At 41.2% G+C, this 12,814-nt stretch overlaps 1 protein-coding gene across 1 annotated transcript in view; it reads right to left on the bottom strand.

Moving 5' to 3' along the window:
• RFC1 (replication factor C subunit 1) overlaps positions 1 to 8,007 on the bottom strand; it is a 42,822-nt gene extending 34,815 nt beyond the window's left edge. Inside the window, exons 1-2 of the mRNA XM_032998980.2 lie at positions 7,795 to 8,007; positions 533 to 661 (exon numbers count right to left, since the gene is read on the bottom strand). Coding sequence (XP_032854871.2) covers positions 533 to 661; positions 7,795 to 7,797 — 132 coding nt within the window. The 5' untranslated portion in view covers positions 7,798 to 8,007. The remainder of the gene's footprint in view (positions 1 to 532; positions 662 to 7,794) is intronic.
• Between the last annotated feature and the right edge of the window lie 4,807 nt (positions 8,008 to 12,814).

Raw genomic sequence — 12,814 nt, 5'->3', positions numbered from 1 at the left:
GTTTACATAAGTGACCCTGTCTAAGAAAGACAGTGATAATGTTTCCCCCACAGGTGTTTAGAAAACACCTGATTAAAAAAATGGTCAGAGGCCTCCTACACGGCAGACTTTTACCATACTTGAAAGCATGTCATCCTTATGATACATCCACTGTGCGTAAGCCTCAATCTTAATTAAATTAAATTAAATAAGCAGAGCTACTTTAAAAACTGTGTGCTATATATAGCTAAAATAACTTAAAATACAGCAGATTGTTCCTACATTAACACCTAGCCATAATAACTTCTACCTACCTGTTCTTTGCCTTACAACCTAAATATTTTTAAAGGTAGCAATTTGCTTCACCACCTACAAAGTTTTGCTGTTAGAAGTTAATATTAAGTGGTAGTTTCTTCCCATGCCTATAAGAACAACTGACATATAGTCTGGGTTTTGAGTCTATGAGAACTAACACAACTTTAAAAAGTGCTGGAGATAAAAACAATCCTGCATCAGAGAAACCGAGCACTTCACAAACAAAATCAAAACTAACCTTAGTCTCCTTTCCCCTTTTCTTCCCACTTGAAGGTCCTTCGCCATTTTTAATTTTTTCACTCTTTTTCACAGTCTCACATTCTTTTCGCTTTCCAGGAGGTACAACGTCGAAGAATCTCCGGATATCCTAGTAAAACAGAAAACAGACGTAATTTTTTTAATACAGATAGCTCTTAGAAGTCCCACACTACAAAACAGTAATGCATTTAAATTACTTTCTCAACAGGTCCATTATAGTATTTGTTCATTTTGAAATTTTGTTTACAATTAAGAAAACAAAAACCAGTTAGTTAAACATAGTTGCTCAGACATCACACCACCTTTCTCTTGTCTTTGAATCATGGAAAAAAGTCTTTTTCCCTTAGCTGGACACCTTCACCAATATACACTTTAAAACAAACTTAGCAATGAAATACAGTGACTTAAACCAGATGTATAATTAAATGGGTTTTTTTTCCAATTAATTATCATAAACCTCGCCCCAAGTATTTCTATAGTTAAAATGATCAATTCGGATATAAAATAGTATCTAATGTAAAAAGATTAAAAAAAGCACCAAGGGCTAGAAAGCAGTCAAGTAGTGGGACATACTGCATCCTCCACCTTATAAATTTAGGACAATAACTCTCACATCACAAAAAAAAATTAGCCAGCAAGAAACAGATTAAAATTTAAACAAAGAGAAAGAACTTCATATGAAGAGCTCCAAAAGGTCTATTTTGCAACCATAAAAATCTTTCTAAATACATAAACTCAGCAGCTGAAACTTCAATTTTATAAAAGCAATATTGTACACACAAAACAAAATCTGATTTCTGTTAAAAAAAAAAAAAGTTTCCGTTTTATTAAAAAGAAATTGAGAAAACATGTACCTGGTTGATATCACTACCTCCAGGGCTAGCAGCCATTTTAGAGAAAAAAATGCCTCACATGGCCTAAATATATAGCAGGTAAAGGGTGTGGCTCAGGATTACATGCTACCCAGCTGATAGCTATTCCCCATCATAGTTCATCTGGACAGTTTTTCATTATTACAGGGAACTACAAATAAAGTAGAAAATTCTTAAGAAATCTCCTTAAGAGTCTGACTGAGAAAAAAGGGTGTTTCAGACTCTTTTTCTCCTAGCATTCAGTTCCCAGGTGGTTTAGATTTGGATGATCAGAGCCTAAAGGGCTTAAAATCAATGGAATTTGCCATTTGAAAGCACATACAAAATATGGGACACACATAGATTTATTTAGTATATTTAGGTCAATACAATTTTCTAGAATCAGAAATGAGATTTCTTGTAAAAATTTAGACTCGTATGTTTTACCTGCATATAATAATATGGATTCAGCAAACAGGCAATGGTAGACTGGGAAGCATTCTTCCTCAATGAGACTGCACACATTCTCACCTACAGAATTTGCGCCTTGAGGCATTAATTTTCAGCACTCTGATATTTTACATTAGATTGGGCTTGCGTGGCAAGGTTTTGGTAGCAGGGGAGGGCTACAGAGGTGGCTTCTGTGAGAAGCTGCAAGAAGCTTCCCCTATGTCCGATGAAGCCAGCACCTCCAAGACAGACCCACCACTGGCCAAGCCGAGCCCATCAGCAACAGTGGAAGTGCCTCTGGGATAACACATTTAAGGGGGGGGAAAAACAACACAGAACTTGCAGCCAGAGACAAAGTGAGAGAAACAACTTTGAGAACACCAACGTCAGTGGAGAAGGGGGAGGAGGTGCTCCAGGCACCAGAGCAGAGATTCCCCTGCAGCCCCTGGTGAAGCCCAGGGTGAGGCAGGCTGTGCCCTGCAGCCCACGGAGGTCCATGGTGGAGCAGATCTCTGCCTGCAGCCCATGGAGGACCCCACGCCACAGCAGGTGGATGCCCAAAAGAGGCTGTGACCCCATGGGAAGCCCAGACTGGAGCAGGCTCCTGGCAGGACCTGTGGACCCGTGGAGAGAGGAGCCCACACTGGAGCAGGTTTGCTGGCAGGACCCATGACCCCATGGGGGACCCACGCTGGAACAGTCTGTTCCTGAGGGACTGCACCCCGTGGAAGGGACCCACACCGGAGCAGTTTGTGAAGAGCTGCAGCCTGTGGGAAGGACCCACACTGGAACAGTTTGTGAAGAGCTGCAACCCATGGGAATGACTCATGTCACAGAAAGTTCATGGAGGACTATCTCCCATGGGAGGGACCCCATGCTGGAGCAGGGGAAGAGTGTGAAGAGTCCTACCTGGAAGAGGAAGAAGCAGCAGAGACAACATATGATGCACTGACCATAACCCCCATTCTCCATCCCCCTGCACTTCCAGGGGGAGGAGGAAGAGAAAATCCCAAATAAAGTGAAGCCCGGGAAAAATGGAGGGGTGCTAGGAAGGTGTTTTAAGATTTAGTTTTTATTTCTCATTATCCTACTCATTTGACTGGTCATAAATTAAATTTATTTTCCCCAAGTCAAGTTTGTTTTGCCTGTGATGGTAACTGTCCTTATCTCAACCTGCGAGCCATGCTTTGTATTTTCTCTCCCCCTGTCCAGCTGAAAAAGGGGAAGGACTTTGGTGGGCACCTGACATCCAGACCAGGTGAACTCACCACATACGTGTACTCCTACAATATAAATACAGTACTATATAAGTTCTGAAAGTTTGTCTGCTGCTACCTATAGCTAGCAGGTTTGAAGAAAGCATCTATTTAAAAAGTGTTGAAGTAGATTTGAGTGATCGAGTTCACATTATTCCTGACTTCTTTTTAGGCTTAAAGTAACAGGCAACAGAAAAATTGATTACAACTCTCATCAGATCTTTTATGTAGTAAAATAATTTAAATACTTAACTACAACATTACAAAATAAAGTGACTTTAAAGTTTTGTTTTCATTTTTTTATAGTGGTTACTTTTAGGCTTAAAATATTTGGAGAACAATTAATTTTAGATCAATAGTAACACTCTATTCATTTTACTATTTAACTAAAAACTGTTAACTAGTATGTGAACTGCTCTGTAAACACCACATACAATAATATTCAGAAATTTTTTTAATGGACCAGTACAAGGGAATACCATTATATCCTTGTTTATGAAATGCAGACTTAATAAGGAAAAATATATGAAATCAACCCGTCTCCTCAGCTTCTTCCACTATTTTAGTATCACAGTTCCTGAACTGCTAAGGCACAAATTATAACATGTAAATTATTATTTTCTTCCTCATCGGTTCTCATGAGATATCAAGTTAGATCTTCATAAATACCTTTAATTCACAAAATGAATGCCATCACTGTAAGCGCTGCTATACTTAACGTGCTATAAAGAGGACCTAAACTGCCACTTCAGACTTTTAAAAAATAGTATCTAATCAGGGTCAACTTTACAAGTTATTTTCCCCAAAATCATTTCATAAGCACCTAAAATAAATGGGTGACAGTCAACTGCTACTATCTTTTAAAATGCAGGTAGTATTTCATTAGATTAATAGGTCAAATGAGAATAAACAAATACTTTTGTTTTTTATTCAAAGCAGCATCTTCGACCCATTTATTAAGGTAGCACCATCCATACAAATCCTACTTTTTCTTTGAAATACTGTGGTGACACAGCAGGTCCATATTACAGTATCGCCTCCCTATGTTAACACCACTTGTTCTATTCTCTTGATGAAAACTTCACCTCAGTCCTCAAAAAATGGAAGCTTTTTCTTTTATTGTTACATGCTTGTGCTAAGGAGTTTTTCAGGAAATACTGGAAATATTAGAGCATACAAGCCGCCTCGAGGTTTCTGAATAAAAGTTTGCATTAGAGTAGTAAATTTTAATTTCCCAGGGTGACTATCTACTTTTGTGACTAAACTACACAGCCCTAAGCTACAAAGGAAAATTGGCATTTATGTACAATCTTCTTCAATCTTCAGAGTTACAAATCCTCCAATGTTCTTCAGCTATTCTGCTCTTCAGAGGAAAAGGTAACCTTGTAAGACACAGCTGGGCTACAACTGATGGTGAATTCTGAACTGCTTGGAGAAAAGTATACCACAGCGCAACAACAAAGTTATCTTTCAATTAAGCTTTTATCCAAGAATCACAAGAGATAGATTGTTCATCTCATTTATTAAGAGATGTCAGATAAATCCTTAATTCATTGCATACTTACATTTCTTCATTTCTGCAATTAGTTATCTATCAGATTGCTTCGCACCTGACAAGTTTGAAGACTCTTTATATCCCAGATAGGATCACTTGACTCCATTCTGGGTTTATCCATTTAACATACTCTGACTAACCATCTACTTGCTATAGAATGACAGGCATATATATGAGTTCACCAGGTAGAAAAACTGTGTATGGTTAGCTTTCATCTATGCTCATTCAAATGAGGAAAGGCATGTACCAAAGTAACTGGCAAGTTTCTTTCCGGGACATTCCCCCAGAAAGCACAGGCATCATCAGCCTTGTGCATCCTGGAGAGACACTCACAGGGCGTGGCTGTCCCTGGCGGTCCCCTTGCCCAGAAGGCTAAAATTAACGCAGCAAGGCTTCCCAAGGGTGCTTCAGCAGCAGCAGAGACATGTAAGTTTGAGCAGTTCCACCTAAGTTAGAGGTGGAACTAAGTAAGAATTTCTCATCACTCCCGCTAAATTGGGGGAGGTAATTGATGCATAGCATCTGAACAGCCTCAAAAGTAGTGTTCAGCGCACAGGTTCCTGCTGAACTATCTTAGCAATTGTATGATCTCAGAAATGGCTGGGCTGTCTTGTTCTTACCAGTTTTGACTACTGCTTCAAATCCTCCATCTCAGGCAGCAAGAGAAGACCAAAGCAATTAATCATGTCAGGTTGCAAGTTTTCTCTCCAAAGATTTGTATCTGTCTGTTTTACTGAGAATAACAGGAATAGAAACTGACACATATTTGTTAGGTAGTACCAAGACTGGCTACTCAAAGAGTTTGTCAGGGTGACTTTTAAGACTTTACTAAATACCTAGCTCAAAGAAGTCAGTTATAAAAGTCCTAAGCACTCCATACTGTTTTTTCCCACATTTCAAAAGCATCCTAAACCAAAGAACAACTATTTAAACGCTTTGATACTAGAACCGTATCAACCTAACCGTAATAGGCACAGTGTTTTTAAAAGACTAGTGTCCAGTAAGGCAGAATATTTTCCAAAATAACATCATATAATTCAGTTTGCCCCTCAAAATACAATATGAGATAGAAAACTGAATTTCACCAACCTAGCTCAATGACTGCAGTAGAGAGTAATGCACCTTATTTCAGGGATTCTGAAGCATGTCCATGAGGGCCTTGCATCAAAAGAATCATATTTATTTACTCTGCCTATTTCAGTGCAAGTTTTGTGCAAACATCAGCTCCGACATCTGCTGTGTCCAGAAAAATTGCACTAACTGAAATCAAATCTATAGTATCACTTCATTGAATCCGGTAATACTTGCTTGGATAACTATCCTTAATTAACATCTACTAATAGTGGTAACTGCAGCACAGGTACCACACAGTATTTTTCAAGCAGTATCATAGCTCTAAGTACACACCAGCTGATACTACAGCTCTGACCATATAAATGTCTCTCTCAGCTAGAGGCAACACAAATAGCCCCTACTCCCAGCCATTCATTCTCTCAGTTGTACCAGTTTGGCTCTCTGCTTGGGAACTGGGTCAGGCCACTAATCTGGGTAAAAAGATAAATCCCTTCTGAGACAAATCACTTCATTGTGTAACTCTACACACATCAGTTCAGCATAGCTGAGAAGATGCTGCAAAACCAACCTGGTGGGGGGCTATGTTTGGCACTACTTGAAAAAGGTCTGTTTGCAAGGGTATGATATTAAATTCCAATATGCTTGTGCTGTCACTGCACACACAGAACAAGCCAAATGATTACTAACATCATGGTATTTTCACCTGTCTCTCCGTATCTGCAGCAGTGATGGTTTCTGAAATGGTTCACTGAAAAGGGAATGGGCTGAGGCAACTCATCCTCTCTTCAAAATGACGGTTCATCTTCCTCCCTTCTATGAAAGTTCCAGACATTGCAAGATATGTGACATTCAGAAGACTACACAGATGGAGAAAGCCTTTGTCCCAGAAAGGCTGGAAAGGATGAAGCAGGTCTTTCAGTAAGATCAGTTTTCTAAAGAGGTGATGGCATAGGAACAGGAGAGGCAGACTTGTCCTTGTACAGAAATTTAAAGTGATCAGTCACCCCTAACAAACTGTGAGAACATCCCAGTTTAATAGTTTCAGGATTCTTGGTGCTGGCAGACTGCTGTCAGTATTGTAAAAGATTCAGATTGTATCGCCCATCATTGCTAAGCATCAGGTATAAGATATAAACAAGGTGAAACTCTGGGGAGTCCAAACCCAAAGTTGCGCTTAACTGGCTTTGAACAGCATTTCTAGTTATGCCAGTAAAACATCTGCACAGACTCTATCTGAGTAGATTTGTCTGAGGCAGAGATGAAGAGGGGACACAGTCTTCTAATGGCTGTGTGAGCCAGCAGCACTTTGGAAAGCACACACACTAAGACGTATATATTTATATTTACAAACTCTTTTCATCCTACAGAGGGTTGCATCCTTCATTATTTATAAACAAGTGCCTACTTCTGGACATTTTAGGATTTTTTTTTCCGTACTTGAATTGTTTTTCTGCAAATATTGCACACCGTCCAATTCGGCAGCAGAAACGCCCTCGTGTATGCTCTTACTGAAATTAAAGGAAGAGTCAGAACTTCGGCAGACTGCGTTTAGAGAGAGGTTAGCTCCTCCGCCTTTCCAAGCTCCCGGACAAACCCACGGTCGGCGCCTAACTCACCACCCGCGTTTTCGGGGAGGGGGGGGGGGGTGGGGTGTGTGTGGAATCTGGAGAGGCTCAGACGCCTCCACCTCGGGGCAAGGGCACAATCGCGGGCATTTCCTCGGGCCGGGGCTGATTTTCCTGGCCCGCGCGGGAAGCCGGGCCTCATCCCCTCAGGGCGGGAGCGGCGGGAAGCGCGCGAGCACCGCCGGCGGCGCGGCTGGGCGGGCGGGCGGCCTCTCCTCCGCGGCCTGGCAGCCGCCCCCGCCGCTCCGCCGGACCTCAGCACCTCGGGGGGAGCGGACGCCGGCTCGGCTCGGCTCAGCCCACGCCGGGCTGCAGCGCCCGCGGGGCTGCAGTCGGGGAAGGCGCTCCCCGACCTGGGGGAGAACCGCGGCGGGAGTGATGGGTAGATGGAGGGAGGGAGGGAGGGGCGGCCCCCGGTGCGACGCGCTCACCATGCTGCCAGCGGCGGTTTCTCTCGCTAACAGGACGCCTGCGGCTTCATGCCTCCCGCCCCCCCTCGCCGCCTTCGCGCCAACTCCCGCGGTCCGGCGCGCGGCGCTGCCGTCACAGCCGCGACGGGCGGGGCGGAGGCCGTTGCGCTCCCCCCACAGCCGCCGCCGCCTTCCGTGTCCGCCCGAGCTTTTCCGTTTTTTTTGTTTTTTGTTTTTTTTTTTTTTCCGCCCCCCTCGCCTCCTGGTTCCCGCCGGCGCTGGGGGCGCCGTGAGGGGGGCGGGTACAGTACCTCGCCTCAAAATGGCGGGGGGGGGGGGGGGGCCGGCGGCAGGGGCTGCAGCGCCGCAGCGGGTAACAGTCCTCGGTCGCCTGTGACAGAGGAGAGCAGACAGTCTTAACGCTTTTAACAAGCGAATAGCGCGAGGCTTCCTTGCGATATTTTTTTTTTTTTTTTTTTTTTAAACGTACTAAGGCAAACGAAGCATCCTAAATATGTGGACAGCTGGTAACACAGCGCAGTCGCCACGAGTCAGGTCTGAATCAGTGCAGCACACCGGATCATTTCCCTGTAATAAACGTGCGTTGGTCCCTTCTTTCTTGTTTCCTGGTTATGCAGGAGGCGTCAGGCTGTCACTCCTCTGTGGTATTTTCGCCCATGGGTTCCAGCTTGGGAGAGCTCAGAGAGCATCTGAGGAGCCTAACAGAAACAGAAAAGTTGTGCTCTATCTTCACCCGCTGACGGCTTAATTTCTAATGAAATTATGTATGTTTTCTTCCTTTTTTTTTTTCCCCTAGATGTTGAACACTTGGAGGAAATAAACTTGCAAACCAAATAAAAAAAGTTCTCCTCTCAATAATTATTTGTATGATGTTGAGGTTCTGCCAACCTAGTGAATCGCTAATTCTTGCTAGTCTTGGAGAAGAATGGGGAGAACAAACAGAATTTGTGCCATTAAAAATATTGCCATTGGTTTAGAAAACCACTCAGAAAAGAAAACAAAATAAGCAAGGAGTACAAGCTAAATTTGTACTTGTCTCACAGTGCAATTGCACGTGCTGTGCTATCACATATACCTTTCGTATTGACTTAATTTTTTTTTCAAGAACAAGAGACTGTCTACTTGATAGCATGGTCAAACTCCAGCAAAGATAGTTACATAGAGATAAAAGTCAGATCTTTTTGTCCGATCTGAGAAAACATGAATGTTAATGATACCATTCCTGTTCAATTCTTTAAATGGGACTTTAAGTAATTTTAAGACCCTGTTTTTATAGAAATTGCTACAGTGCTTTTATGAATGCACATGGTCAGGTAGACTCCTCCTGCATTTTCAACATTAGCATAGCTTGTGAATTTGGATTTCTGCGTAAGAAACACATGACAAGAGTGAGCAAGTAAACACAGACACACAGCACAGGCTGTGCTTTTCAGCCTGTTTTACAAGTTATTCCATATGCACTCACCTGGAATGGCTATGCAAACAAAACTAGCATCACTTTAGAAAAATGTCTCCAGCGATGTGTTTGTATTTATGGATTTAATTCTCATTATGTAATTTTTAAAACTGTGCGTATTCCTGATACCAGAGCAAAAGAGCAGTTAAAATGGCTGACATTTGTAATAGCCAAATAAACTGTTTAAATAATGCTAAAAGAATTATTGCAAGTGGTTATCTCTATTTGTAGTTGATAAAGCTACCTAGAATAACATCCAGCAGAGCAGTATCTGCCTGTGGGCTTGTGACATGTTCATGTTTCTTGGAAGGCAAGAGTTTAACCCTTTATGAGGAGATCAGACTGAATACCTGGAATGACTATAATTCACTTGTGGGTATGGCAGGGAGACAGGATACCTCTGTTTCTACATGCATGGCTATGAAACCACTGGAACTAGAAAAAACCTTGCGTTGCCACAGGACACAAAACTGAGTAATTGTATTATGATGTATTTTGCAAGATAAAATTAAAGCAACATCCCATCATGGGTCATGTTTTAAAGACATATTACCCGACTAAAAGTGCAGCTTTTTAAAAAGTAGCCAAAGTACACTCTATATCATTACTCCATTTACAACTAAGACAAATAATTTAAAAAATTAGACTCGGGTTTTACCTTTCTGAAAATCACAGACTTTCTATGTTGTTCAGGTTTTCTTTCCAAAATACTTTAAAAAAGTGAGATACTAACTCTTGAGCTTGAGTTTTTTTCCCCTATTGAACAAAACCCATCCTACTGTTATTATCACTGAAGGCTTTGTCTTGCTTATTGAGAGAGGAAGTTGTTTATAAGAACAATACATCTTCCTATATTGGGACATAAACAATAGTCTGCTTTCTTTTTGTTAGTATTTTCTTGTTTATTTTCAAATTTTTGTATGCTGATATGTTGATACAATTTTCGAATTGAAATCAACTTTCATTGCAATTTTTGAAGAAATGTTTTATTGGCTGCTCTACAAAATTTTTATTTTTCATTGCTCGAAACTTAATTGAAGTATAAGACAGATTCTTGTAACTTAAGACCAAGATACTTTTGAAGTCCATAAGGCAGTGTTTCTCACGTGTTTTAGGGGACAATACACCTCAATCATTTAAGAAATCTTTATAATGGAACAGAGATGTTCTGAGCTTCATATGTGTCCAAATGACCTCTGAGGTTAGGAATTGCCCTAAAGAAATACAATATGGTAATGCAGAGATGAATAGGAAAACACAACAAAAATACGTTTCCTGAAATTGAAATTTCAGGTTAAATTCTGTATTTTTTCATACCATTAATAGACATTAAAATACTTATTTACTAGATGGTAGGCTCTATTTTGGAGGAATCCTATAGGGAATATTTTGCTTCCCAGAGTCTCTAGTAAAGAAAATAAAATTTCTCTCACATTGTAGAAACAGGAATTAGCATTTTGTTGCAGACCAAAAATTCCAAAAATTCTTTGTAAATCTGTGGTCTAGTTTCTATTTACATTAGGCTTTCTATAGTATCCATCACAATTATGTGTCTTTAGAAAAGACTTGATCCCATTTCAAACAGTTTTTGCTGTATAAGGTAAAGGTATAAGGTAAAGATAAGTGTTTGATTTGTGTCACACTGTTGAGGGCAATTACATAAGTTGTGCTTTTTTGAGCACCTAGCAGTAGTAGATCTGAGCAGTTGATGTTAATGTAAACATGACACTTTTTCTAAGTGAACTTTGTCTTTAGATCTCTTCTCTCTCTTCATTTGCCTATCTAGGCAGAATGAATGTGCCTTAACTCGGATACTCAGCCTAGCATTGCCTACATTCAAAAGTCTACTCCTTTCAACTAATGTGTTCAGCATTTGTACAGATCAAACCCCAGGTTTTCAAGCCAAGCCCCTAAAACAAGGAGATTACATATTCAATGGTCAAGTGAAAAGTTGTTTTCATAATTTGAATCACTTGCCTTGGCAGAGGCAAAGATAGAAAAGAAAATTTGATAGCTAAGAACTGAAATGAATAATCATTAGGCTTCCCAGCTACAGTAAGAGTAATGGCAAGTGCCCAGGAAACCTCAGCCTCTCCCAGCCTTGACTAATTCTGAAATGAGATTCATTAAGTACATGGCCAGAGTCAGGAAATCCCACTGTGCAGCATCACGCTGATGTCCAGGAACAGCGTTGGGGTTGGAGCCTGTACAGACTCTGCCACTTGAGCTAGTGGAATAATTAATTCCTTCCTCTTCCCCTTCCTTTGCACCCTCGCTTCTCAACAGCCCCTGATTATATCTCACTCATCGATGCTAATTGTTTTCCAAATTAACAGTCGGTGTTTCTTTTACCCACCTCTTTGCTCAGCTGATCAAAAGCCCCTTCCAAATTCAAGTCACTATATGACTCTCATCAGTTAAATTGCTTTCTCTTTAACTTTATCAAGAAACATTATAGCCCAAACAGTTAAATATGACAAAACAGTAAGAAACTGCATTCAGAGGCCTGAAACGTTGGTTCTAGCATGCTGCCAGTCATATTGATAATAAGGAAAGAAATACAGTTCATAACTTTGTCCAGATCAAGCATCTAGGAGCACAAGTCCCTGCTGCACCTTTCACATCTCATGCAGATGCAACACACTGTCAGCAGTAAGATGCCAGTGGCATTAACTCTGCTGTAATTAATGGGGAGCGCCTGTTGTCTTTACCTTGCCAATATATTGCCATGCTATTACAGAGCTGTCATGGGGGTTTTGAACTTAAAAAGCTTTTACATGTTAAAATAGAAGGATTATGTTCAAGCAATAACTATCTAGATCAGTGTTTTAAAATGCTATTCCATAGAATAAAAAAGGAGCATGTCAGTATATACTGTAGAACAACTTGATACAGTCCCTATCTACTCCTCACTTTTCCAAGCTGCCTTTGGTTGGATCTTGGCTGAAGAAGTGTGAGTCAGTTACTTCAGGTAGTTGAGGGAGTTCTGGGGACTCATTATGTGGGGGAGACTCGTGTTAGATGCATGCCTACCCCACCAGCAGGGATCTGCGGTGCAGAGGGTGTCAGTGGGAGCTTCATTCATCTGTGGTGAAACTGTTTCTTGTGAAGGCACCGCAGAGAAATGTTTACAAACATGCACTGAAGTTTTGTCGTTTATCATAAAAACAAATACATAAAATGTCTTCCGTCTCCTATTGATTATCAGCTTTACTGTTAAACAGAAGATATGTCTCAGTGGCATTAGGCAATGCGGGAAGCACGCTCTCACAGGTAGCAGGAGCAGTAGAGCGGCCGCAGCCCAGCAGTCCATCCGGGCTTTCGTGTCCTACACACCAGCACCGCTAATTCATCCAAGCAAAGTGCTATACTTAGGTGGCAAGTTATTCCCACGTTCAGATCTCAGCGTGTATCATTCTTGCATGTAAAGTTACTTCACGATGCTATCTTGTTCCACAAATCTCTTCAGCAGCTGTGGCCTATGTGTGGATACACTTTATATTACTGTACTTCAGAAAAGCAAAAATGGCAGGCATCAGTCTTACGCTATTGAGTAAACTGACT

The sequence above is a fragment of the Tyto alba genome, unplaced genomic scaffold (genome assembly GCF_018691265.1).
Source record: "Tyto alba isolate M040663 unplaced genomic scaffold, T.alba_DEE_v4.0 Super-Scaffold_6, whole genome shotgun sequence".
NCBI lineage: Eukaryota > Metazoa > Chordata > Aves > Strigiformes > Tytonidae > Tyto > Tyto alba.
Note: the sequence above shows the minus strand (reverse complement) of the source record. Positions and strands in the feature narration are given on the sequence as shown.